The sequence below is a fragment of the Scyliorhinus canicula genome, chromosome 7, assembly GCF_902713615.1.
Source record: "Scyliorhinus canicula chromosome 7, sScyCan1.1, whole genome shotgun sequence".
Classification (NCBI taxonomy): domain Eukaryota; kingdom Metazoa; phylum Chordata; class Chondrichthyes; order Carcharhiniformes; family Scyliorhinidae; genus Scyliorhinus; species Scyliorhinus canicula.
Genome location: NC_052152.1, coordinates 117549269 through 117575861, shown reverse-complemented (window position 1 = coordinate 117575861; position 26593 = coordinate 117549269). Strand labels below are relative to the sequence as shown.

Below are 26593 nucleotides of genomic sequence, written 5' to 3'. Positions count from 1 at the left end.
TTGTGCTCTCTCTTACTCTCTTTAGCGCTTACTCTCTCATCACTCCAGCTTTTGTGTGCTATTTTGTACGCTCCCACTCTTGCGTTTGCTCTCATGTGCTTTTTGTCCCTTGCAGGTGCTCACTCTCTTATGGGTGCCCTTCTCTCCCTTGCGCGAGTGCTGTTTCCCTTGCGCGGGTGCTGTTTCCCTTGCCCGGGTGCAGTTTTCCCTTGCGCGGGTGCAGTTTTCCCTTGCGCGGGTGCAGTTTTCCCTTGCGCGGGTGCAGTTTTCCCTTGCCCGGGTGCAGTTTCCCTTGCCCGGGTGCAGTTTCCCTTGCCCGGGTGCAGTTTCCCTTGCCCGAGCGCAGTTTCCCTTGCCCGGGTGCAGTTTCCCTTGCCTGGGTGCAGTCTCCCTTGCCCGAGCGCAGTCTCCCTTGCCCGGGTGATCTTCCAACTTAGCGTGGGGCCTCCCCCCCCCCGCCTTCGCACGGGAACTTCCCCCCCCACCTTTGCGCGGGTGTTCTCTTTCTCTCCCCCCCCCCCCCCGGCCCATCCTCGCCTGGGGTTTTCCCCCCCACCCTTGCGTGGGGCTCTTTTTTCCACCCCCACCCTCGCGCAGGGGCTCTGATTCCTTCCCCGCACGGGGGCTCTCTTTCACCCCCCCCTCTCTTTGCCGCACTCCCGCTCGCTTCCCCTCTTTGCACGCTTGCTTTCTCTTTGATGGTCCATATCCAGAGGGCATAGTTCTAGGGTCAGAAGCAGGCGGTTTAGAGGGAATTCAAGGGGAAATGTCTCCCAGAGGGTGATGTAAATCTGGAACTCACTGCCTGAAAGAGTGGTGGAGGCATAATCCCACAATAGTTAGAAAGTCCTTGGAAATGCATTTGAATTTCTGAAACCTACAAGGTGATGGACCAAGAGCTGGAAGTGGATTAGGGTGGATGGCCCTTTGACCTGATGGGCCCAATGGCCTCTTTCTGCACCGTAAATTTCTATCATTCCATGATTGTGTGTATTTCTCCCTCACCCCTCTGTCTATCTGTGTACTAGTTAGAAGTATCTATTTTGATCAGTGAGGAGCATTTAATTCTGAAAATATTGGACTAGTGATCGTCCCACACTATTTTCTGAATTTATCCCTGGCAGGTGAGATCTTTTTTTTTGTATGATCCAAAACATGACCCCATACATCAAATGATTTGTGTGCCTGTAGTGAAAGATAAACTATTTATGCTCTGATCACAATATGAGTCACCCCATAATCTGCTGATCTCCTTGGCAGATAGACTGATAGTCCTGACTGTGCACACACTGTGGTTTTGATGCTTTCTGGCAGTAGCTGCAATCAACTTTAAAAACTCTATAATTATATAAAATGTCTTGTTTTTGATCTGTCAACTACAGGCTACGATCCTAGTACTGCCAAACAGCAGCGAGAAGCAGCTCGACGCACCTTCACACTTGACTTTGATGAGAGACCAATTCCTGTGGACTCCTCACAAAGTCGGATCGCCAGCCAGCCCGCTCCCTCATTACTCAGTAACTTGCTGCGTAAAGGACCACCACCATCTGTGAAAAGCTCAGTTATAACATTAAGCTCAGATCCTGGGAAGCAAAGAAGTTTTTATAGACCATGCAATGCTCCCCTGTCAAGATCCAGCGTTGGGCATAAGTCTGTTTCCCCATCTGAGTCTGAAGATTCAGAAGGCTCAAGTCCAAGTCCTGTCATCTTCTTGGATGAGGAAGGCTACCAGAAGAGTCTAAAGGCCAAACTAGAAATACCCCAAATCCCAATACTCAAAGATGACATTGAGGACTCGGACTCTGAAGTGAGCGAATTCTTCGATAGTTTTGACCAGTTTGATGAGCTGGACGACATGTTGGTGAGCACAGCTGCCAGCCTGAATGTTGGTGCCAGCCCTCAAAGTCTATCTCTGAACAAGAAGGCTGCAGTAAAGCTGACTTCAGCCTTCTCCCTGGAACAATGCACTACTGCAGCTGCTGCTATGAATCCGCAGAGGTTTGACCAGCCAGTCCTTCCTGCCGATGTGAAAAAGCCGACTGCTCGTAAGGCAGAATCCCCGTATAACAGCCTGTCTGATATCCCAGATTCACCTCGACCGATAAACGCCTCAGGCGAAGAGAACGGCTTGCTCTTCAGCCCTATCAGTTCCTCTGCATTCAGCCCCCTTGTGATTTGTGGTAATTCTGAATGTTTTGGGAGAACAGAGGCTGCCAGCACTGAAATCATTAATGCACCAAACCTCGGAGGACTTTCTAACACTTATTCAAATTACGCAGGCAATGTTTCACACAGCATTATTGGCTCTGTTTTCAGGTACCCACAGATTGTTGGATTTGAACCTCAGGATGTGCACCGGTCAGATGGAGTCAAACATTTGGAAGGGCCAGCTTCCGCTGAAAACCCTGACTTGAAACGATCAGTTTATACTCCTGCCCAGCAGAAATGTTCAAACATGTTCAAAGATGGCATTCAACGAATTGCTACAGAATTAGTGGAAAGAAGTCTTAGTGGTGCTTTTAAGGATTTACAGAAGGGTGTTTCTTCATGCACTAGTACCCTTTACCATCTAGCTACGAGATTGACGTCTTCTGTGATCAATACAGCCCTGCAGGAGATTGGGGCAAGGCAAGCGTTTGCACGGAAGCGGAGTGCCATTAATAATTTAGCGGACTATCTGGTTGGTGACTCAATCTCTGGAGCACTGCGAGAACTGAAGTTTGTGAAGAAGCAAATATTTAACAATGCTGTTGGGCGATTTGCAACTGACCTGGCCGAGGAACTCATTTTTGAGGGCATCATGGAAGTTTGTCAATTCTCCCACCCAACAACGCCAACATCCATCACAAGCTGGTCATTTGATGAAGAGAAGATTGTGAGCTCGTATGCAAGAGATTTGTCCGAGTCAGTCCTACAGGAAGCCTTTATTGAATTATCTCAAGTGGATGTGACTTTCACAGCACAAGCAGCAATTAGTATTTCCCTGGATAATGTAAAAGATTTTGGTGGGGACGGTATAACCCAGGCACTAAAAATTGTGAATGACCCTGCTGAGAAAGAGAAAACGCAGCTTAGAGAGGCTGGATGGTGCGCAAATGCTGTGCCAAACAATGCACGTGATGATCTGTGCTTGACAGAGGGAGAGTACACAATAGAAAAAGCTTTACTTCGTGTCTCAGGTGTTGTGAGCTGCGTATCAGTTCCTAGTGCTGCCAAGACACCTTCTTGCAATTCTTCAGATTCCCCTCTGAACTCATGCCACCATTCTAAAGCACCAGAAGTGAAATCAGAGCAAGCACCAAAGTTTGGTCTAGCTGGATCGTGTTCAGGAAGCAGACAAATTGATGAAGTGATGCCTGCCAGCTATGTGAATCAGCCAATGGATCCTGCAAGTCGTGTCACCCGTAGTGGGTATGTTCCCTGTGAAAACATGTATCGATGTACTGAGGTTACTGACACTGATGACTGCGAAACATTAAGGAAAAGTGAAGACTTGGACACTAATGATGCTGCTGCCATTGCAGCACAGAAAAATTGGTCAAGAGAGGCAATGATTGATATTGTGGTAAATAATGCTTTTGATTTGGTGACTGAATCTAAAGCAGAGTACAAGGTAGAGGATTATGCTTCTCAGCTAAGTAAAAAAATACTCTTTGAGCCTGCATCAGAGAGCCAGCAAGTTCACGAGAACTGCTTTGCTGCACAGTTGGCGGAAGCAATTGTGAAGAATTCGGTGGACGGAGTGAAAATAAAAGTCGCAAAGTATCGCAAGGCACAAGACAGTGGTTTGCAGACAGGCGCTGTTGAAATTAGCAAAGAAAATCCTGAGGGACTCACGGAGATTCCGGAGGGCCAGACACAGGAGCAGTTAGCGGTTGGGAAAATTGTTTCAGGCGGACTATGTAAAGATGTGTACTCTCAGTCACCAGACCTGCTGCGAACACCTCCCGTATCGCCCACTGAATATATTCCCGGCAAAGGTTTGACCCTCCCTCAGCACTTTGCACAGGAGCTAAAGGGTCACTTAGCTGAAGAGTTTCCTCCATGTACTCCCCCACCTAGTCCTACTGTTGGTCTCAAGAATTCAGATATGGAAAATGCAGAGGGTGTTGGTGGTCCTGAGCTCGCAGATACCCTTAAGTCATTGACTGAACATCTTCAAGGTCAAGTCTTAATATCAACTTTCCAAACTCCCTCAGCAGAAGTAATTGAACCAAATCAAGATCCAGCTGTAGGGCTGCTTGGAAAGTCAAGGATTGGACTGAACAAAGATGGGTTATTTTCAGAGGAACACCTTCACCCTGTTGAAGGAAGTAGGTCTCCTGGAACACCACCCCCAACACCACAGCAATCATTCCATGAAAAGAGTCTGAAGAGTTTCAGTAGGAAGCTTAAAGGAGAGCTGGCTAAAGAGTTCATGCCAGTAACCCCACCATCCACTCCCCATAACCGTTCTGTCCCAAGCTTGACAGGGATGTCCCAGGACACTGAAGAAAAGGCTGAGTTTGTGCTGAAGTTAATGAGGTCACTGTCTGAAGAGGTTCTGGACAACGAGGATGACGAAAACTTTGATTTTGCTGAGAGACATACGGAGTTGAGGGAGCAACCCAGCCCCATTTTGAGACGGGAAGCAAAGCTTTTGGAAAAAGAAGAATTAAAGTCGGACATTAAGAGGCATGCCCTGCACTATGCAAATCAGCTGGCATCCAGCATAGTTTCCATGGCAACTGAAATTGCAGCAATATGTGTCGAAGATGCTGACAAGTGCGATGGCGGAGAAATGAAATGCTTCAAGGCTCCCCCTAGCAACCTGTGGAAATCAGCAGCTCGAAGTGAGCTGCACACTTGGACCACTGCTGCTGAAAGGAAACTTCCAGAAGATGTTGTGGGCTCCTTATGGAATTACGCAGGTAAGGTGGCAGGAGAGGTAATTCGGGATGCCAAAAAAATTCTCAGCTCAAAGAAGCACAAGGTCAGAAAATTCAAGAAGGATGGTTGGCAAGTTGAAAGCAACGAATCCAGCTTTGGAGAGCAAGAAAGTGTTGGACTTGATGGATTAAATAGTGCGGCCGATCAGTGGTCCCGGGAGCTGGTAGATTCTGTGCTTCACTCGCCACAAGGTAACACTCCTGGGCTCATGTCTAAGCATTCAAGCTGTGAGAGTGTGACTGATGAATACGCAGAATACATTATGAGAATGATTGGTAGAGAAGGTGGAAATGGCGAGGTGATAGTGGATCATTATGCCAGTAAGCTTGCCTTCAGAACTGTGAAAGTAGGCCTGGAACAGGCAGCCAGGCGGATCAAGCAGAAGTACAAGAGGAGACTGCTGTCCTCACAACAGTCAAGAGGAGACAATGGGGCTAAAGACCTTTTCAGATTTCTGACAAGGGAGGACAACCAAGATGGGGATCTCTGCAGGAAAGGCCACGATCATAGGATGATCAGAAAGGATTCCAGAGATTTGACCAGGTTCGCAGAATCGGTCGCTCAAACTATCACTTATGAAGTGACACAGAAATTGAAGACTGCATCTGGCACACATGGCTTGCCCAAATCTTTAACAGATTCTTGCCTTTACGAAAGGTCTCAGCTGGAACAGATGGCAGAGGAGCTCATCAAGAAGACATGGACTTGCTCAATCCAACCTATTGTCCAGGGGAGCAAACGTTACCACAGTACAGGAAGTTTAAATGATTACAGATGTAACTACGAGAGCATAAATCTAGCACTTGAACATTACATGGGGAAAAGTGGCGATGAAGCTGTTCAGCTAAACGTGACGGAGGGTGGTATTCGCAGTCCAGAGAGCAGGAAGCAGAAAGAATGTTTAGAGTATGCTGAAAAATTGACAGAAATGGTTTTAAAATGCTCAATAACAGATAAAGAATCAAGAAGCTGCATTAACCGGTTAAGCAGCCAGACTGCTGGTTTCTGCAACAAAGGTACCACAAGAGCACCATGGCATAGCAGTAAACCGCTTGCCAAGTCAGAATGCTGTGTCCATAGGACACTTGGAGCTTGTCAGCTAGATGTGCCGAGGATTCATATTGAATTGGAACAAAGAGGACTTTTTCCAGAGGATTTGATGTCTTTGACCATTGAGAAAACCAAGCATGATCTCAGTAATACCAGCCTGGCAGCAGATAGTGGATTTGGACAGGATGGAGCAAGCTTCACTGAAAGTCTCGCTGCAGAAATAATGACTTCAGCCATGATTAGTGCAAGCCAGTCAATTGTGAGGTAAGTGAAAGTTGGTCTCCAGTATTTTACATTAATGGAAATGAAAATCTTTTCATTGTTTCTTCAATGTGCGAACTGTAAGATTGCCTTGCTCTCTGGGGAGATTGTTGGAAGGAAATTAACAGTCAGCTGATCTTGTCACCCTTCCCAACACCCGCCAACAATGCCACTGATTGTTAGCTGTTGATCACCTTTGTCTCCTGAACCTGACAAAGTTTGTCATCACCATTTATTGGTTGCTGGTGAAAAACGTTTACCGTCTGCTAATATTGGGACAGAAGATGCCGGAAACATACCTCAGGTTAGTCAGCATCCATCAAGTGCTGCAAATGTGAGCCTTTTTAAGACAGTTATGTTTTAAAATGTTTCCCTTAATTTGAAATGAGATAGAATGATCTGAATAGGATGTGGTGAGATCATATTAAACTCTGCTTGGAGACAGGCCCATGTAATCTGGTTGATGTGGGGGAAAAAAACCCAAGCCAAAAGCAAGAGAAAATCATGTGACTTTTTTCAGAAATCCCTCTGTGGACTCACCTTGTGCTATCTCTGTATTCTCCTCCAATCCTACAACCCTCCCTTGTAATAATAACAATCTTTATTAGTGTCACATGTAGGCTTACATTAACACTGCAATAAAGTTACTGTGAAAAGCCCCCAGTTGCCACACTCCGGCGCCTGTTCGGGTACACACAGCGAGAATTCAGAATGTCCAATTCACCTAACAGCACATCTTTTGGGACTTGTGGAAGGAAACCAGAAATATCTATGCTCCTACAATTCTGGCTTTTTGTACAATCTCAATTTGCTTCACTCCACCATTGGTGTCTGTACCTTGAGCTGCCTGGACCCTAAGCTCTGGAATTTTCTCCCTAAATTCTCCCTACTGTTTTTGATCAGCTGATTTAATGTGGCTCAGTGTTAAATCTTGTTGGTTAATGCTTCTGTGAAGGAACATGAGACATTGTTCTATCTTAAGAGGCTATATAAATTCTTGTTGTACACATCTGATACTACTTTATTACTGGTCAGAGAGAGAGACAGTTGACGTATTACTTGAGTTAACTGTGGGCCCAAGAGACACATCTGAATTATAAGGGCAGCAGGTGTTTAAACTTATAGTGGGAAGCGATGGTAGATGTAAATAGACTATTTCCAGTGATTGAGGGTCTTTGAGAGAGAATACATGGAAACAGGAATGAATGCAAGAGATTTTGGGTAGTGGGTGGAGGAGTGTCTTTATATAGACTTACAAGGCTGCAGAATGTACACCTGAAGTAAGTGACTGAAGGAAAGTTCATGTTGATATTTCAGAATAGGTTTAAAAGGTGGTTGAAAGAAAGGGAGTAAGGTGAACAAGAGATTAGGACTGGAATATGTACAGGGTGATCACCAATACAAGCTGATTAAACCGAACAGCCTGTTTCTGTGCAGTAATTTTGATAATACTATGAACCGTATCAGCTTGAAAGTCATAGTGCATGTGAAATGAAAGTTCCAGAGGACCAAGGCTGCTCGCCTCCTCTTTTTTTTTGAGAGGCAGAGTTGCTGATGGTGATCTAACCTGAGGGTTACTGCTCCGGAGAGTGGCACAGTTGAGAAGGTGGGCTTGAATAACCTCAGCAGGTACGGGAATTGAACCCACGCTGTTGGCATCGCTCTGTATCACAAACCAGTCGTCTAGCCAACTGAGCTAAACTCATGAAGATGGGATTTCAGATCAGTCTCTGAGATATAATTACAGGCCCATTGTTTGCAGTTGAAGTGTTGCTTGTCTGGATTTAAGGATTGTTTTCAGCAGCTGTGATAGTTTCTATAGTCGATATGTTGGTGTTTGCCCTTTCAAGTGGACTCAGTAGTTAGGGCAGCTTTGGGGAATGGGTGATGGTCCTTTTTCTTTACTGGTTCTGAAGGCAAGACACTTGAAGACTGCCTGGAATCCTTTTTCAGCAAAGCAGTGAAGATTACTGGACAACCTCCTCTCTGATTCCCAGTAGCAGAGAAAAACCCTCTATGTTTTCAGTTAATTCAGCTAATGAGAGCTGTGGGCATGAGGTGTCTTCCAGAGATCTTCTGGGTTCACTGTATACTGCTGCACAAAATGGCTTCTAACAGCCTCCTTTATGCAGTTGAAAAACTTCCTGTCGGTATTAAAGGAATCCTGAATTTACACACCTTTGGAAGATTTGTTGTTGTCCAAGGCCTCCATGAATTATTAAGGACTCTCATCATGATTGATTCTGAGGTAACACCATTCAACAATGTTTAACATCTGTGGAGGTGGCTGTCCACTGTGACTGCCATCTTGAGGGGCCTTTTTAAAGCAGGAGTGTTTCTTTAAGAAATTTCCTTAAAAACACGCAATATCACAACTGCATGATTGTAACGTTGAGTAGGTTCCCATTCTTTTGCTAACGCGTTGCTGAGGCTATATGCACTTTGGAGACTTTTCACCAACTATTATTTTTAACTTGTCTCAATAAGCAGATGCTGGTCTCTTTTGGTCATAGCATAAGGGGTGGGTCAGAATGATACCAGATTGCAATCGAATTGGAGGTCATGACCTTAGCAAGCACTTATCACCAACGCCTTGAAGGAGCATTTTTACCAGGTGGTGTGTTCTCCCATAGATCAATGAGAGTGTCCTATTTATAAGGGAAGGTTAGCTTCTTTTGGAAAAACAACACCTGTTTGTAAGATGCGCTATCGTCCTTTTGGATCACTAAATGTCTTTTATCTACTTAACGGTAAGCTAGCATTGAATGATCTCAGTCTTGGTGACATGAAGCAATTGTTGCTATAAAGCAGTTTTATCACGTGACAGTAACTGGAGTTTGAAATTAAATTGAAGCACAGTGATGATTTAATCCTGTTGCTAAATTATTTGATCAATTTAATTGCTGCTCATGTTTTCAGTGCTTTTCTGGCCACGACACTAGCTGTTCATTCGGGTTCCCGAGCTATTGCTGTGTCCTGACCTTGCCCTGTGCTCTGTGCAATCCCACTGTGCGTATAGCACTGGCATTTAGTTCCTGCCCCAAACATTTAGTGTTTAGAGCATGCAGTGCATTCTAGCGCACCTGGATGCTACTTGACCATGCTTTCAGTCCATTGAGTGGGTTCAGTTGTAATGGAGAGAGTTGGTAAATGGAGACCGTGAAGCTGAAATACATGTGTGTTTCTGACATCCAGTGTGTTCAAAATCAACCTGTGCACTGGTTGAAAAGACCAATAGTTCAAACTATTGGTTTGAACTGTTGACTCAATAGCATCACAGTGCTGATACTTCTCTTGATGGAGTTAGGAGTACTTGTTTAGTCAGGCCCACGACATGTTCAAAGTTTAATGCAAGTGCCACATTTCCTGTCAAACTTCAGGCATCACCCTTTGAGTGTATCTGACTGACTGCGAGTAACCTTGTGAGATATCTGGAAATCTTAAATAAAAATGTCAAACCGTTATTGTTTAGAATGGGCTGGGGGGAGGGGGGATCATTTTATGTCTTCAATCCCTTTGATATAGGTAGCAGATATACAGCTATATATGTTTCCGGGTAAATGTCAACAATGTGTTTCTGTCCGCCCACTTTCACTCAATTTCTTGAATTAAGTTGTTGAGTTTTGGCCAATTGTCCAATCTCATCACTTGTATTTTAAAAAAAATTATGTTGCCCAAGTCTGACATTAAAAGCAAGTAGGAATCAAACAAAGTGATCATTTGGCGACTGACGAGAGTCTCTGCTGAACCCTGGCCGAAGGAAGATTTCAAGAAACGCAAAGCTCTGATCTGTCTTTTGATATTTCATGTGCCAAGGTTTATGAGAATAGAGGCCGTGGAACTTTCAATATCTAATTTACAGCGATTATCTAGTGTGTCTCATTCTGCAAAAGTGGATCAAGCAAGCTGGAACATATGGTGGGTACGATAGCATAATGTTAATATTGCTGGACGAATAGTCCATGGCCTGGACTAATGATCTGGTGAAATCAGTTCAAACCCCACCTCAGCAGTTGAAGAATTTAAATTTAATCTGGAATACAATTTAATTAGTAACTGTCACAATGGCGCTGTTAGATTGTTGTAGAAACCCAACAGGTTTGCTCATGTTCTTTGGGGAAGGAAATGTGCCACCTTTAACCGGTGTGGACTCCATGTGACTCCAAACCCACAGCAGTGTGGTTGGTTGACACTGCTCTGAAATTACTTCGAGAGCCACTCAGTTGTCAAGAAGACAGCTCACTTTCATGCTCTCGAGGATTATTAAGGATGGCTAATAAATGGTAACTGAAGGAATAAAAATGTAAGGATTACATTCCCTCTTATGGGAATGGCTGAGAGAAAAATGACTGAGGGAAAAATTATATTTTGAAACGCAGACCATATGAACTGGTTTCAGTTAGGTGGCTGATTCCAGCCACATCAGTGGGGTGTTTGCAAGTTGAGAGTTGCAAGTTGGTCAACAAGACAGAAAGCCGGCCCATGGAGAACAATGCCAGGAACCCAGCTCATATTGAAAGAGAAGAAAAAGGGTTGAAACTCATTTTGTAGACCTCAAATAGGCCTCTGCCCTATCTTATGTTACTGGACGTTTTTCTATGGTTGATGTGTGCAGACTTCGGAGGCAAAATTGGGCACTTAAGTGTGTGTAGCCAAATGGAAAACAGCATCTGAATGTGCAGGAAGTGAAGGAGTAGGAGGGAGCCTCAATGGCAGCACTGACTGGGAATGTGAGTTCAGAATTGCACAAATGAAAAGCAACAAGTCATGAGTGGGAAGCTGAGGAAGGAGAGCAATAGCAGAAACATCGGGCGGGATTCTCCGGCCGAGTTCGCCCAGTAACCGGAGAATCCTGCCTGAGGTCAATGCAGTTCTCCATTGTACGGGGCTCGCCCGTGGTGTCCTTGCGGCGGATGGGACACTCCAGCCCATCATCTCCCAGCAATGGAATGAAGCAGGAACTGAAAACCAATACAGGGTTCAGAGCACTTCACGTGGGTCACCTGGAAGATACTGAATGACAAGTAATCATTAGTGAGAATGACTGAACCAGAACAGCTGAGAAAAGCTACAGAACTTGGAAACATAGTATACTTGGTATAGCCAACTGGGCAGATAGCCTTGAAGTACCAGCATGCTTAGAGCCAACGGTTATGGCACAGAAAGAGGCCATTAATCCCATCATGTCTGCACCACCAAAAATGGAAAAAACAGCTGCCCATTCTAATCCCACCTTCCTGCACCCACTGGACGCCATGGGGTGCCCATCTCCTGATGCCTGTCTATTATTTATGCAATTTCCACCTTTATAAAATGAGATGTTTTTATTAAGCTTTTTTCTTTTTTTATGACTGATAAATTTTAAACTTTAAAAGTAATATTTTAAGTTTATTGTGTTCAGTTTTCAAATAATGAATGGAGATAATATTTAATCCACTCCTCACAACTTTTCATTCAATTGATTGAGCTGGGATGTCACCCATGCCAAGGGTACCTTTGTATCCAAAAGAGAAAGCTCTCAATCTTGAAGAACTGTCAATTAATTCAACTGTGGATTAAACCCCAATAATTAATTTTTAAAGTTCATTCTTGATGTGAGCAGTGCTGGCAAAGCCAGCATTTGTTGCCCATCCCTAATTGCTCTTGAGTCAATAGTGGTGAGCACTGTTGAAAAGCTATCTTCTATATTTGTCACTGTCTCTGACAATTCAGTGACTATTATAGCATTTGCACTCTCCTCTACAAAGTATCTTGTGATGCTCATTGGATTAAAGACATTGTGCCAAGAGCAAGCTGTTAGGCATTAGTATATACTTGTGCAGCATGCAGCAAAATCAAATATTCAAAAAGCTGATTCTTTGGAAAGTAGATGAGTAAGTATCCCAGCAATGTGGTTTTATACATTATTGTTTTCAAAAAAACTAAGGCTTTTTGCACTCTGCATGTAGTGGCAGTCTCAAGGATGGATTGCGGTCAACTGATTCTACCACAACCAGTCAACAGCTTAGCCTCAGTGTAGGTGATGACAGTACTGGCAGCTGGTCCAACCTGAGTTTTGAAGATGAACATCCAGATGAGACCAGCAGCTTCCTGCACCTCAGTGACAGGTAAACGTCAACTGTACAAATTACAGCTCGGGTTTTCATTCCAGTTACACCATTTTAAATGACATGTACAGTGTGTCTTCTCTGTAATTAACAAGCAGTTTGGAATTGTGAAACATGCGGGGTTTGAACAGTTTGCTTCCAAAGAAATGTTCATCATGAAACCGGCTGAATTAAACAAATTGCCCTTCATTTCAAGCCCTCCAGTATTGGACAGTCTCGTTAACATCCTGTGTCTTGATTGTTTTTATGCAAACAGACACTATTTGACATTAGTTTAGCTTCACGTATAGAACACGTGCAGGGTCTGTAACCTGCTGAATTTGTCCCATGAGATTTAAAGTTGGTGATGCATTCAAAATTGCCAAATCGATTCCTGCTTTCCTGTTACAGATATTTAAACAATCTAATCTGTTTCCCATTTTCCAATGTATTTCACAATTTTTACAAAGGAAGAAACTTTGTTCAGTGGGAGTTGGAAGGTTTGGAACGATTAAAATGGCAGAAGCTTTATTAATTTGAAACCCAAAAGGTTTTGATCAACTTTCAAGCCCATTTTGTTTCATACTTACTGAGCTTTTAACATTCTTTGTTCAGGTCCATTTAAGATAAATGGAGATGAACAAAACCAGCTGATTTCACGTTCTTGTCTGTTTTGTTTAAAGTGGGGCAGGTAAAGCAATCGTTAGCTGTACTGCGTTAAGCCACTTTCAAAGCACTTTTGGTTTTTATTTTCATAGTGTGTTGACAGCTCTGTAAAATTAATATTGCGTTGATATGTGTTTGAGAAGGCAGCATTTTGTCCCCACATGAGCTTAATGGATATCTCTTTTAACATGCTGTGAGTGGGTTAAATGTTTAAAGGTTACAAATGAAACCTTTTCATTTCACAATTCATACGCATTGAGGATGGGGAGGTAGGCGTAGAGACGACTAAAATGAGTTACTTGTGAGGCTGTTTGCCCCCTGCCTATTTTTAAATAGGTCGTTAGAAGAAGGTCATGTATCCCCCTCACACCTGTTCTGTCATTCGGTTAGACTGTGGCTGATCTGTATCTTAACTGCATCTGCCTACTTTATTCCATAACCCTTAATACCCTTGAGTTTCTCTCCATCCTCCCTATCAGTTCCTCAATCATCATAAATACTTTGCTCGCCCCTTAATTTTCTATTTTCATTTCACTGGCAATTCACCTATTTGCAGTCACAGTTTGAAATGTTTCTTACTTTCTCTTAATTAGGTGTTTTAAGACAGCCAGTCAGAGAGGGATTCTACAGCTTCATTAATACTCACCAGCCCTAACTTTGTTAAGGTGGCATGGTAGTGCAGTGGTTAGCACTACTGCCTCATGGCACCGAGGACCTGGGTTCGATCCTGGCCCGGGGTCACTGTCCGTGTGGTGTTTGTACATTCTCCCTGTATCTGCGTGGGTCTCACCCCCACAACCCAAAGATGTACAGGATAGGTGGATTGGCTGTGCTAAATTGCCCTTTAATTGGAAAATTTCAAAAAAACTTTGTTCCCATGTTTCAACCTGACCAAGGGAGTAGATACTTCTGGTATGATTCCACCCTGTGGTGGAGTGTAGCACTGTGCCAATCAAAATAAATGCCTAACATTAATCATTACGATTAATAGGCAATCGTAAGTGTGCAAAGAAATATCTGTACATGATTATGTTTTTTTTTGTGCTAAAAGAAATAGACTACTTTTTTTTTTTATTCATGAAGATGGGAAGCAGTTTAGTTTGGTGATTCAATTTTAAACTATTGCCAAAAATGATGGAGATTAGATATTTAAAATATATTAATTACATAACCTTGAAAAGCATTCATGAAATTAATTTTATAAACAAAACAAATAAAATTGTTCATGTGTATCTGTTGCATTCATTGTAACAAGTTCCATTAAGTGCATGTTTTCAATCTGTTTAAAATGAAATGGAAAATTAATTTTATCTCTATCTTTATACTCTCAAGAATCGAAGTAGTCAATATTTTTTGTCTAAATGACATAACGTTAAATCTGTGTTTACTATTTTTAATCGAGCTTAGAAAGACATGCCAGTTCTGTTCCAATTGCTTATTCTATTTTTGGAACTCCCAAGGTTGGTGCAAGAAGTAGGTCATCAAAAGAAAAGGGTTAGAATTGACCCACAAAATGTAATACAAAACTTAATAAATTTAGCATCAAGATACCAGCGAAGTGGATTCAGGAGGCTCATAAAACAGCTGAATTAGGCTATTCAGCCCATTGAGTCTGCTCATCCCCATTCTCCTGCCTTCTCCCCATAACCCTTGATACCCTTATTAATCAAGCCTCAGCAGATGGTGATCAGGATTAGTGTTATAACTTAATTTCCTCCCTCTATCTATTAGCACTCACTGGGGGAGGGTTTGCCCATTTTTTCCTCTTTAGATGGCAAAATTAGCCAAAGCTATTTGCTCTTAAAAAAAATAAAAAATGCCAAAGATCTGTTTTTGAATTCTTGGCACAGAAGAGAGCTACTGAATTGCATGTGGGTTCAGGGTCAACAACCTGAAATGTACCATCTCTGTTCTCTGGTAGCTGTATGTATGTAGTTTGACCAAGCAATGGTGATGGGAGAGAGAGGGTGAAATTATTGTCACTCAATGTCCACTGCCTTTCTTTTCCTTTCTGGCAGTAATGGCAACAGCAGTAGCTGGAGCAGTCTGGGGTTAGAAGGTGATATATATGAGGAGAACATATCCTTTCCACCATCCGACAGGTTGGTCTAGTCTAGGATTTATGAAAGTTGTTTGGAGTTAGGAAGTTTCATTGATTGCATGAGAGCATGGCTTTGGATGTGAAGCACTTAAGCAACATGTGTGTATGATGAAAAGCCTTTAAACATATCTGTAAAATACAAATAACCTCCAAAGAAATCATTGCTTTCTTTCTAAATGCTTGTGCTCATTTGATTATTTGAAGAATCTTATGGTATTTTGCACATTCTGATTTCTCATTTAACTTACTTCTCATGGTATTTCATATTTAATGGCTCGACATTCAATTAGCACATTATTATATACACCATGCAGGAATGATAATTGTGTATTGTCGATGAAGAGAAATTTTCACTCATCAGGATAGCTCGCAAGAAAGTACCAATAGTAATGTTGGAACAACAATTTATACTGCATGGGAAGAGAGTGCTGATCGGTTGGCAACTGGACCGATTGGTAGAGGCATGGCCATGGACTCGAGACCTAGTGTCCAACTTTAGATGTGATTCCGCAATTATACAACACGTACTGAACAATCCTGTTTGTGCTAATAGTTACACGGAGAACCAATTGAAGGTTGTCAGTTGGGCTTGCAGTGTGATTCACTTGGGTATGCTAAAAGCCACATATATTCACACACAGAGACCAGCCCTTTGGAGACAGAAGAAACACGTCCATATTTTGTGCCCATTTCAACTAAACACAAGCTTGGGCAACCGTCATGCCCTGGATCATTGCCTTGATCAAACAGTTCGGCCTGCCCAATTTGAATTTAAACAAAGGGCAGTTAACTGTTCCATGCTGCATTCTCCATGATAACACTTCCACCAATCAGATTCTACTTGCCGACTAATGAGCACTATCATGCAATATAAATTGTTGTTCCCCTTAATACTGTTGCCGTTTCTTGTGAGCTATCCTGATGACTGAAGAAAGAACACTTACTTAACATGTCAGTTTTCAGCAATACTCAAGTCTTGTACTACCAAATAACTACTTGAATAGATTATACTAAATTGGATTTATTCACAACAAGCCTGCACTCTGGCTGGGTACCTAGGGCAAACGATCTAAGACTAGACTATAAAGTAGTCTCTGACCCCAGGGAGAGCCCAAGGTGGGTGAAATTACTGAGAAAGGATGCAGAGAAAATTCCCTTTCAAATATCCTGCTTTCAGAGTATTCTGGTGTACTTAACAAGAATGATAATGTGGAGTGATCTGCCATTTTCTTGTGCCATTCCTTACACAGGGTTTTTGCATTCGCATTTGTGAAGTATTCTACATTCCTTCATGGAGTCATTTACTCTGATTGGGAAATCCAGAAAATAATATTTGTTGCAAGAGTAACAACCAAAAGGAAGATTTCTGTGATGCCTTCAGGCTAAATATTCAAAACAAGGTGACACTGATAATCCATAGTGGTCGCACTGTTTTATCTGAATCACAGGCAAATATTCCCCGCCTTACTTCCTCCCTGAACAGTTTTCCTTGACACTGAATTTTTAAAGTTCCTAAAGTTGGAAGTCACATGGTGGTTCCCCTCTGGATTTGAGCACCATCTCTTTTATCTGTGGAATATACGTTGAATGCAGCCCTAGTCAATGTTTTAAAAGTCTTCGCTGGCTATGTGACATGAATCCATATAAACTAATGCATTAAAGCACAAAACTGTTTGAATTTGGTGCATTGTTATAAATTGGTAATGATTTTGCTGTTACCAATGAAGGGCCAGCTCTTGCCTTTCACTTGCTGACAACTGCCCACAGCTGTTGTGGGCTTTGCTGGGTAGATTAACTCTAACTCAATGTCTTCCTAATGCGGAGCCTCTGTCGCTAATCTGTGTCAACTGTGATTTGGACAAGGGACGATGTGATGCTTCGACCAATCAGATTGAAGATTCTTGACTGAGCCATACAGAGTTTGAGGCAAGGAATATAAGTTGGATTTAGAGTGAGGTAAAAGAGACAGTTTTCAAAAAAAAAAGATTTTAAAATCTCCCACAGTAATTTTCTTCTGAAGGGATGGATTCCACATTTATAAAGTCAATTTTTCAGGGTCAGAGAGGATGTGCAGCATTTTTTTAAAAATTGAATATATATTTTGAGAGACACAGATTTACAGAACTCTAAGTCTTGAGAAGTGAATCTATGGAAGTTGGAGGAGGTGAAAAGTAATTCTAGACTATATAGTCAAGTAATTTCTCCAGAATGGTTTAACCTGTGATTCTTTGTGCACGCACAGCTCTGAAAAGTAATTGTGTGAGGCTTTAGACCCGGCACCTACCTTGCTAGAATCAAATATGGGTCACCAGAAAAGGCTGCAGACATCAGATACTATTAACTGTGGAATAGCATGAGAAGTATTCAGATTCTAATTGCTTGCTAGTTGGAATGCATGTGTGTGTTCAGCTTTTTCACGGATTTTTAATATTCAACAATTAGTTTTACCTCTCATTTATTTTTAATTCTGAGCACTGTTTGCACTATTTCAAAGTGACCACTGAGTTGGGGTGAGCACTAAATGGCCAATTTCTTTCCTGCGAATATAGCGATAATAGTGAAGACAAAGAAGAGGTGCAAGAAGATTCTGAAGGTACAGTATGAAGTTACATTTTTGTCCCAAAATATTGCTGCTAGCCAAGTACCAGAGAAAACCTTAACAAGACTGAGATGCGTGCAAACCTTATAGAGGCCATCCACCTGGATCAAAGGCACCGATTAAATACCTAGCATTAGCAGCTCTTCGATGTAAGCCACACACAACACATTTATCACAAGCTCTTCAAGCACAGAAGGAAGTCATTGAGTCTATCCTGCAGCTTTGAAAGAACTATCCAATTGGTCTCGCTGTTTCTTCGCAACCCTGCAAATATTTTTCTTTTCACTTAACTAAGGTGCATGCTGCAAGCTGGAGCCAAATTGAATAGTACCATGTTTGTTGACACAACAAACAAAATCTTTATTTCAAGAAGAACTAAGAATTTCCAGATAATAAAATTGGTCAATCAGAGCTTTCCTTCCTGATTTGGTGTCCATCCCAGAATACATGTGGATAACTGTCTGGAAAAACCACACGAAGGATGCTGTCTCCTCAGGGACATTACTGATGCCAGTGCATGTTGTCAGATGAAACTAATCTTCTCTTACTTGGAAAGGTAATGAAAGATTCCTCTTATCTCTTACTCAGGATAAGATATCATTCAGTCCGATTGAGGAGGTGTACAAAGAACTCTTTATTTTTAAAAATGTATTTAATACATTTGCACCAAATTAAATCGGAAAAAACTTGACAGTACATTGGAAAGTCTTTGAGACATTGAAAAGTGAAAGCAAAAATCTTCAAGATAAAAGTGACTCCGGATTTACAAAATAAAAGTCATTTCAACAAAAGGCCTTTCTAAAAGTAATTTTCACGAATGCTTCAAGAATCTCGGAAGGCTAAAATTCTTCTCTCTAATGAATCATATGCATCACATTCTTAAGAGAATCCTTATCTGGGTTTAGCCCCTTACTAACTTTCATTGGTTCTAATTCTCAGCTGAGACCCCTTGATTCGTTCAGGAAAGTGTCAGTTACTTAACAGGATATTGGTTAATTCGACATTAATCAATTACTCTAAAGTAATTATCCTTCCCACAGCTCTTGTCCCATGTTCAAACTCCCTACATCACATCTGCTCTCAGTTATGAGATTGTTTCAGATTGAATGTACCCTCATATCGCATTCCCACAGTACATCTTTTGCAACATTTGAGACAGTCACGATTCAAAATTTTAGCCAGTTTTATAACGTAATCATATTTCTACAAATTCAATAATTTTCAAGAATCATTTTATTTTGCAGTATATTTTTGCTAATATTTTAAAGGACCCCCTCTAATTGTTGAATCCAACAGTATTTAATGTTAACCTTTATGGTGACCCATTCAATTGCATATTTAGTTATATTTTTAAATCTCAATTGCCATTCAATAGTGTACCAATTGACTCTTTGCAGATGTTTTGTTAATTACTGTTGATCGAACCATGCCCCATCTTGTGAGGCACCCTTCGAAGTTATAGAACATAGAACATAACAGCGCAGTATAGGCCCTTCGGCCCTCGATGTTGCCCGACCTGTGAAACCACTCTAAAGCCCATCTACACTATTCCCTTATCATCCATATTTTTATCCAATGACCATTTAAATGCCCTTAATGTTGGCGAGTCCACTACTGTTGCAGGCAGGTTATTCCACGCCCTTACTACTACTGGAGTAATTTTATTTTTATCAATCTTTCAAACTATGGCCTTCAAATTCAGACAGTCACCACAACATGGTGCCTTTGTTTTCATGGGATTTACAGAGGCTGTACAGCGCAGAAATAGGCCTTAGGCCTATCCATCTCATGTCAGTGTTTATGCTCCACTTGAACCTCCTCCCATCTTTCTCAACCAAATCCAGCATTGTTCCTGCTTTTCCCTTCTCCCTCATACACTTGTCTGGCTTTCCCTTGAATATTTCTGGATGATTCTCTTCAACCACTCCCTGTGAATTCCCTATTGGATTTCTTGGTGACTATCTCATATGGATGGCCTCTAGCCATGTCCTTTCCCACAAGAGGAAACATTCTCTCAAAAGCTTTCAGAATTTTAAACATCTCTTGGGTACCCCTCAGCCTTCTGTTTTCAAGACAAAAGAGACCCAGTCTGATAAATCCCTTTTTGAAATGTATATCCATTGGTATCTAGTATCATCACTACCTGATATATCCTCGATTGGCATTGAATATTGAGACATCTGCTGCGAAACACTATCAGAATTGCAGTTGGACCTTCATGGCGACAGACCAATACCAGAATTATTTACCGTTTTGTACCATTCTATCCGTTGCCCTGGGCCACATTTCGCCCACTGCTGCAGTAAGAGAGATGGCCCAATGCTGTCAATACCGTTAACTCCCAGAGAGGGATCTGCACAATTACTAAACGGTGCATCTGTAACTCGGAGCAAGACCAGCTTGCTACTGTCCTTTTCCAGCCTGTCCCTAACTTTCTGTTGCAAACCAGGGCATATGATTTTGATATTGATGTGCCCTGCCAATCTGACATCAGTTTGGAATATAGTAATAATCTTTATTAGTGTCACAAGTAATCTTACATTAACACTGCAATGAAGTTACTGTGGAAAATCCCTTAGTCGCCGCACTCCGTAACCTGTTCGGGTACACTGAGGGAGAATCCAGAATGTCCAATTCACCTAACAGCACATCTTTCGGGACTTGTCAGAGAAAACTGGAGCACCCAGAGGAAACCCACGCAGATACGGGGAGCACGTGCAGACTCCGCACAGTGACCCAAGCCGGGAATCGAACGTGGAACCCTGGCGCTGTGAAGAAAAGGTGCTAACCACTGTGATACCATTGCTGCCCTTTATACCCTAAGTTTTGAGATTGGCCAGTTGCATATTGGGTGGTTATTAGTAACTTCATTGCAGTGTTAATGTCAGCCTATTTGTGACAATAATAAATATTCTGATTATGAGATAGTTTATGATGGACCAAGTGGCCTATTTCTGTGCTTTAGACTTTGTTATCAAAGAGCGTGAAGGGAGCCAGGAGTTTAGAGTACAGCTGACTGGAAGCAGTCGGAGGGCGGAGGTCCAGTTGGTCCACGGGGCAGCGAATTCTGTAAAGTTAGAGGGGATGGAGGCTAGGGCAGTTGCATGCTCCTCCTGTAGGATGTGGGTGGTGAGGGATATCACTGGTGTCCCCGCTGATTATACCTGCGGGAAGTGCACCCAACTCCAGCTCCTCCCCGTGTTAAGAAACTGGAGCTGGAGCTGGATGAACTTCGGATCATCCGTGAGGCAGAGGGGGTTATCGAGAAGAGTTACAGGGAGGTAGCCACACCCAAGGTACTGGACAAGAGTAGCTGCGTTACAGTCAGGGGAAAGAAAACTAACAGGCAGACAGTGCAGGGATCCCTCGTGGCCGTTCCCCTTCAAAACAAGTATACCGTTTTGGATGCTGTTGGGGGGGGGGGGGGGGGTGAGACCTACCGGGGGAAGGCCCCAGCGGCCAGGTCTCTGGCACTGAGTCTGGCTCTGGGGCTCAGAAGGGAAGGGGGGAGCATAGAAAAGCAATAGTAATAGGAGATTCAATGGTTAGGGGAATAGATAGGAGATTCTGTGGTCGCGAGCGAGACTCCCGAAAGGTATGTTGCCTCCTGGGTGCCAGGGCCAGGGATGTCTCGGATCTTGTCTTCAGGATCCTGAAGGGGGAGGGTGAGCAGCCAGAAGTTGTGGTGCACATTGGTACCAACGACGTAGGTAGGAAAAGAGGTGTGGAGGTAATAAACAAGTTTAGGGAGTTAGGCTGGAAGTTAAAGGCCAGGACAGACAGAGTTGTCATCTCTGGCTTGTTGCCGGTGCCACGTGATAGCGAGGCTAGGAATAGGGAGAGAGTGCAGTTGAACACGTGGCTGCAGGAATGGTGTAGGAGGGAGGGCTTCAGGTATTTGGATAATTGGAGCGCATTCTGGGGAAGGTGGGACCTGTACAAGCAGGACGGGTTGCATCTGAACCAGAGGGGCACCAATATCCTGGGAGGGAGGTTTTCTAGTACTCTTTGGGAGGGTTTAAACTAATTTGGCAGGGGGATGGGAACCGGATTTGTAGTCCAGCAACTAAGGAAGCCGATATTCAGAACGCCAAAGCACGTAGTGATGCAGTGGGGAAGGTAACACTGACAAAGGAGAGTGCTTGCAGGCAAGGAGATGGGTTGAAGTGTGTATACTTTAATGCAAGAAGTATCAGGAATAAGGTGGGTGAACTTAAGGCATGGATTGGTACTTGGGACTACGATGTGTTGGCCATTAAGGAAACTTGGATAGAAGAGGGGCAGAAATGGTTGTTGGAGGTCCCTGGTTATAGATGTTTCAACAAGGCATGGTGGTTAGCATCAATGCTTCACAGCTCCAGGGTCCCAGGTTCGATTCCCGGCTGGGTCACTGTCTGTGTGGAGTCTGCACGTCCTCCCCGTGTGTGCGTGGGTTTCCTCCGGGTGCTCCGGTTTCCTCCCACAGTCCAAAGATGTGCAGGTTAGGTGGATTGGCCATGCTAAATTGCCCGTAGTGTAAGGTTAATGGGGAGATTGTTGGGTTACGGGTATACGGGTTACGTGGGTTTCAGTAGGGTGATCATTGCTCGGCACAACATCGAGGGCCGAAGGGCCTGTTCTGTGCTGTACTGTTCTATGTTCTATGTTAAGAATAGGGAGAATGGTAAAAGGGGGGGTGGGGGTGGGGGGGGGGGGTGGCATTGTTAATTAGAGATAGTATAACAGCTGTAGAAAGGCAGTTTGAGGGGGATCTGCCTACTGAGGTAATATGGGTTGAAGTGAGAAATAGGAAAGGAGCAGTCACCTTGTTGGGAGTTTTCTATAGGCTCCCCAATAGCAGCAGAGATGTGGAGGAACGGATTGGGAAACAGATTTTGGAAAGGTGCAGAAGTTACAGGGTAGTAGTCATGGGTGACTTCAACTTCCCAAGCATTGAGTGGAAACTCTTTAGCTCAAACAGTTTGGATGGGGTAGTGTTTGTGCAGTGTGTCCAGGAAGCTTTTCTAACACAGTATGTAGATTGTCTGACCAGAGGGGAGGCCATATTGGATTTGGTACTTGGTAATGAACCAGGGCAGGTGATAGATTTGTTAGTGGGGGAGCATTTTGGAGGTAGTGACCACAATTCTGTGACTTTCACTTTAGTAATGGAGAGGGATAGGTGCGTGCAACAGGGCAAGGTTTACAACTGGGGGAAGGGTAAATACAATGCTGTCAGACAAGAATTGAAGTGCAGAAGTTGGGAACATACGCTGTCAGGGAAGGACACAAGTGAAATGTGGAACTTGTTCAAGGAACAGGTACTGTGTGTTTTTGATATGTATGTCCCTGTCAGGCAGGGAAGAGATGGTCGCGTGAGGGAACCATGGTTGACAAGAGAGGTTGAATGTCTTGTTAAGAGGAAGAAGGAGACTTATGTAAGGCTGAAGAAACAAGGTTCAGACAGGGCACTGGAGGGATACAAGATAGCCAGGAGGGAACTGAAGAAAGGGATTAGGAGAGCTAAGAGAGGGCATGAAAAATCTTTGGCGGGTAGGATCAAGGAAAACCCCAAGGCCTTTTACACATATGTGAGAAATATGAGAATGACTAGAGCAAGGGTAGGTCCGATCAAGGACAGTAGCGGGAGATTGTGTATTGAGTCTGAAGAGATAGGAGAGGTTTTGAACAAGTATTTTTCTTCAGTATTTACAAACGAGAGGGGCCATATTGTTGGAGAGGACAGTGTGAAACAGACTGATAAGCTCGAGGAGATACTTGTTAGGAAGGAAGATCTGTTGGGCGTTTTGAAAAACTTGAGGATAGACAAGTCCCCCGGGTCTGACGGGATATATCCAAGGATTCTATGGGAAGCAAGAAATGAAATTGCAGAGCCATTGGCAATGAACTTTTCGTCCTCGCTGTCAACAGGGGTGGTACCAGAGGATTGGAGAGTGGCGAATGTCGTGCCCCTGTTCAAAAAAGGGAATAGGGATAACCCTGGGAATTACAGGCCAGTTAGTCTTACTTCGGTGGTAGGCAAAGTAATGGAAAGGGTACCGAGGGATAGGATTTCTGAGCATCTGGAAAGACACTGCTTGATTAGGGATAGTCAGCACGGATTTGTGAGGGGTAGGTCACCAGTGATATCCCTCACCACCCACATCCTACAGGAGGAGCATGCAACTGCCCTAGCCTCCATCCCCTCTAACTTTACAGAATTCGCTGCCCCGTGGACCAACTGGACCTCCGCCCTCCGACTGCTTCCAGTCAGCTGTACTCTAAACTTCTGGCTCCCTTCACGCTCTTTGATAACAAAGTCTAAAGCACAGAAATAGGCCACTTGGTCCATCATAAACTATCTCATAATCAGAATATTTATTATTGTCACAAATAGGCTGACATTAACACTGCAATGAAGTTACTAATAACCACCCAATATGCAACTGGCCAATCTCAAAACTTAGGGTATAAAGGGCGGGAATGGTATCTCAGTGGTTAGCACCTTTTCTTCACAGCGCCAGGGTTCCACGTTCGATTCCCGGCGTGGGTCACTGTGCGGAGTCTGCACGTGCTCCCCGTTATCAAACTATTCGGAAGGACAGAGTGGATGGTAAGGGAGGTGGTGTTGTTCTCTTATTTAAGGATGACATCCGGGCAATAGTAAGGGATGACATCGGTGCTATGGAGGATAAGGTTGAATCCATTTGGGTGGAAATCAGGAATAGTAAGGCGAAAAAGTCACTGATAGGAGTAGTCTATCAGCCACCAAATAGTAACGAGATGGTGGGGCAGGCAATAAACAAAGAAATAACTGATGCATGTAGAAATGGTACAGCAGTTATCATGGGGGATTTTAATCTACATGTCGATTGGTTTAACCAGGTCGGTCAAGGCAACCGTGAGGAGGAGTTTATAGAATGTATCCGCGATAGTTTCCTAGAACAGTATGTAATGGAACCTACGAGGGAACAAGCGGTCCTAGATCTTGTCCTGTGTAATGAGACAGGATTGATTCATGATCTCATAGTTAGGGATCCTCTCGGAAGGAGCGATCACAATATGGTGGAATTTAAAATACAGATGGAGGGTGAGAAAGTAAAATCAAATACTAGTGTTTTGTGTTTAAACAAAGGAGATTACAAGGGGATGAGGGAAGAACTAGCTAAGGTAGACTGGGAGCTAAGACTTTATGGTGGAACAGTTGAGGAACAGTGGAGAACCTTCCAAGCGATTTTTCACAGTGCTCAGCAAAGGTTTATACCAACAAAAAGGAAGGACGAAAGAAAGAGGGAAAATCGACCGTGGATATCTAAGGAAATAAGGGAGAGTATCAAATTGAAGGAAAAAGCATATAAAGTGGCAAAGATTGCTGGGAGATTAGAGGACTGGGAAATCTTTAGGGGGCAACAGAAAGCTACTAAAAAAGCTATAAAGAAGAGTAAGATAGAGTATGAGAGTAAACTTGCTCAGAATATAAAAACAGACAGTAAAAGTTTTTACAAATATATAAGACAAAAAAGAGTGGCTAAGGTAAATATTGGTCCTTTAGAGGATGAGAAGGGAGTTTTAATAATGGGAAATGAGGAAATGGCTGAGGAACTGAACAGGTTTTTTGGGTCGGTCTTCACAGTGGAAGACACAAATAACATGCCAGCGCCTGATAGAAATGAGGCTATGACAGGTGAGGACCTTGAGAGGATTGTTATCACTAAGGAGGGAGTGATGGGCAAGCTAATGGGGCTAAAGGTAGACAAGTCTCCTGGCCCTGATGGAATGCATCCCAGAGTGCTAAAAGAGATGGCTAGGGAAATTGCAGATGCACTAGTGATAATTTACCGAAATTCACTAGACTCTGGGGTGGTCCCGGTGGATTGGAAATTAGCAAACGTGACGCCACTGTTTAAAAAAGGAGGTAGGCAGAAAGCAGGAAATTATAGGCCAGTGAGTTTAACTTCGGTAATAGGGAAGATGCTGGAATCTATCATCAAGGAAGAAATTGCGAGGCACCTGGATAGAAATTGTCCCATTGGGCAGACGCAGCATGGGTTCGTAAAAGGCAGGTCGTGCCTAACTAATTTAGTGGAATTTTTTGAGGACATTACCAGTGCAGTAGATAACGGGGAGCCGATGGATGTGGTATATCTGGATTTCCAGAAAGCCTTTGACAAGGTGCCACACAAAAGGTTGCTGCATAAGATAAAGATGCATGGCATTAAGGGTAAAGTAGTAGCATGGATAGAGGATTGGTTAATTAATAGAAAGCAAAGAGTTGGGATAAATGGGTGTTTCTCTGGTTGGCAATCAGTAGCTAGTGGTGTCCCTCAGGGATCCGTGTTGGGCCCACAATTGTTCACAATTTACATAGATGATTTGGAGTTGGGGACCAAGGGCAATGTGTCCAAGTTTGCAGATGACACTAAGATGAGTGGTAAAGCGAAAAGTGCAGAGGATACTGGAAGTCTGCAGAGGGATTTGGATAGGTTAAGTGAATGGGCTCGGGTCTGGCAGATGGAATACAATGTTGACAAATGTGAGGTTATCCATTTTGGTAGGAATAACAGCAAATGGGATTATTATTTAAACGATAAAATATTAAAGCATGCCGCTGTTCAGAGAGACTTGGGTGTACTAGTGCATGAGTCACAGAAGGTTGGTTTACAAGTGCAACAGGTGATTAAGAAGGCAAATGGAATTTTGTCCTTCATTGCTAGAGGGATGGAGTTTAAGACTAGGGAGGTTATGTTGCAATTGTATAAGGTGTTAGTGCGGCCACACCTGGAGTATTGTGTTCAGTTTTGGTCTCCTTACTTGAGAAAGGACGTACTGGCGCTGGAGGGTGTGCAGAGGAGATTCACTAGGTTAATCCCAGAGCTGAAGGGGTTGGATTATGAGGAGAGGTTGAGTAGACTGGGACTGTAC

The 26593-nt window shown here is 43.2% G+C and overlaps 1 protein-coding gene across 5 annotated transcripts in view; it reads left to right on the top strand.

Moving 5' to 3' along the window:
* The window catches only part of akap11 (A kinase (PRKA) anchor protein 11), a 114376-nt gene that overhangs the window by 63835 nt on the left and 23948 nt on the right, over positions 1–26593 (top strand). For 3 of the 5 annotated variants that reach the window (XM_038802764.1, XM_038802763.1, XM_038802765.1), the window contains exons 7-10: positions 1368–6243; positions 12189–12347; positions 15011–15094; positions 17643–17686. In XM_038802764.1, the coding sequence (XP_038658692.1) occupies positions 1368–6243; positions 12189–12347; positions 15011–15094; positions 17643–17686 (5163 nt within the window). The remainder of the gene's footprint in view (positions 1–1367; positions 6244–12188; positions 12348–15010; positions 15095–17642; positions 17687–26593) is intronic. The other 2 variants (XM_038802766.1, XM_038802767.1) reach the window with 2 other exon arrangements.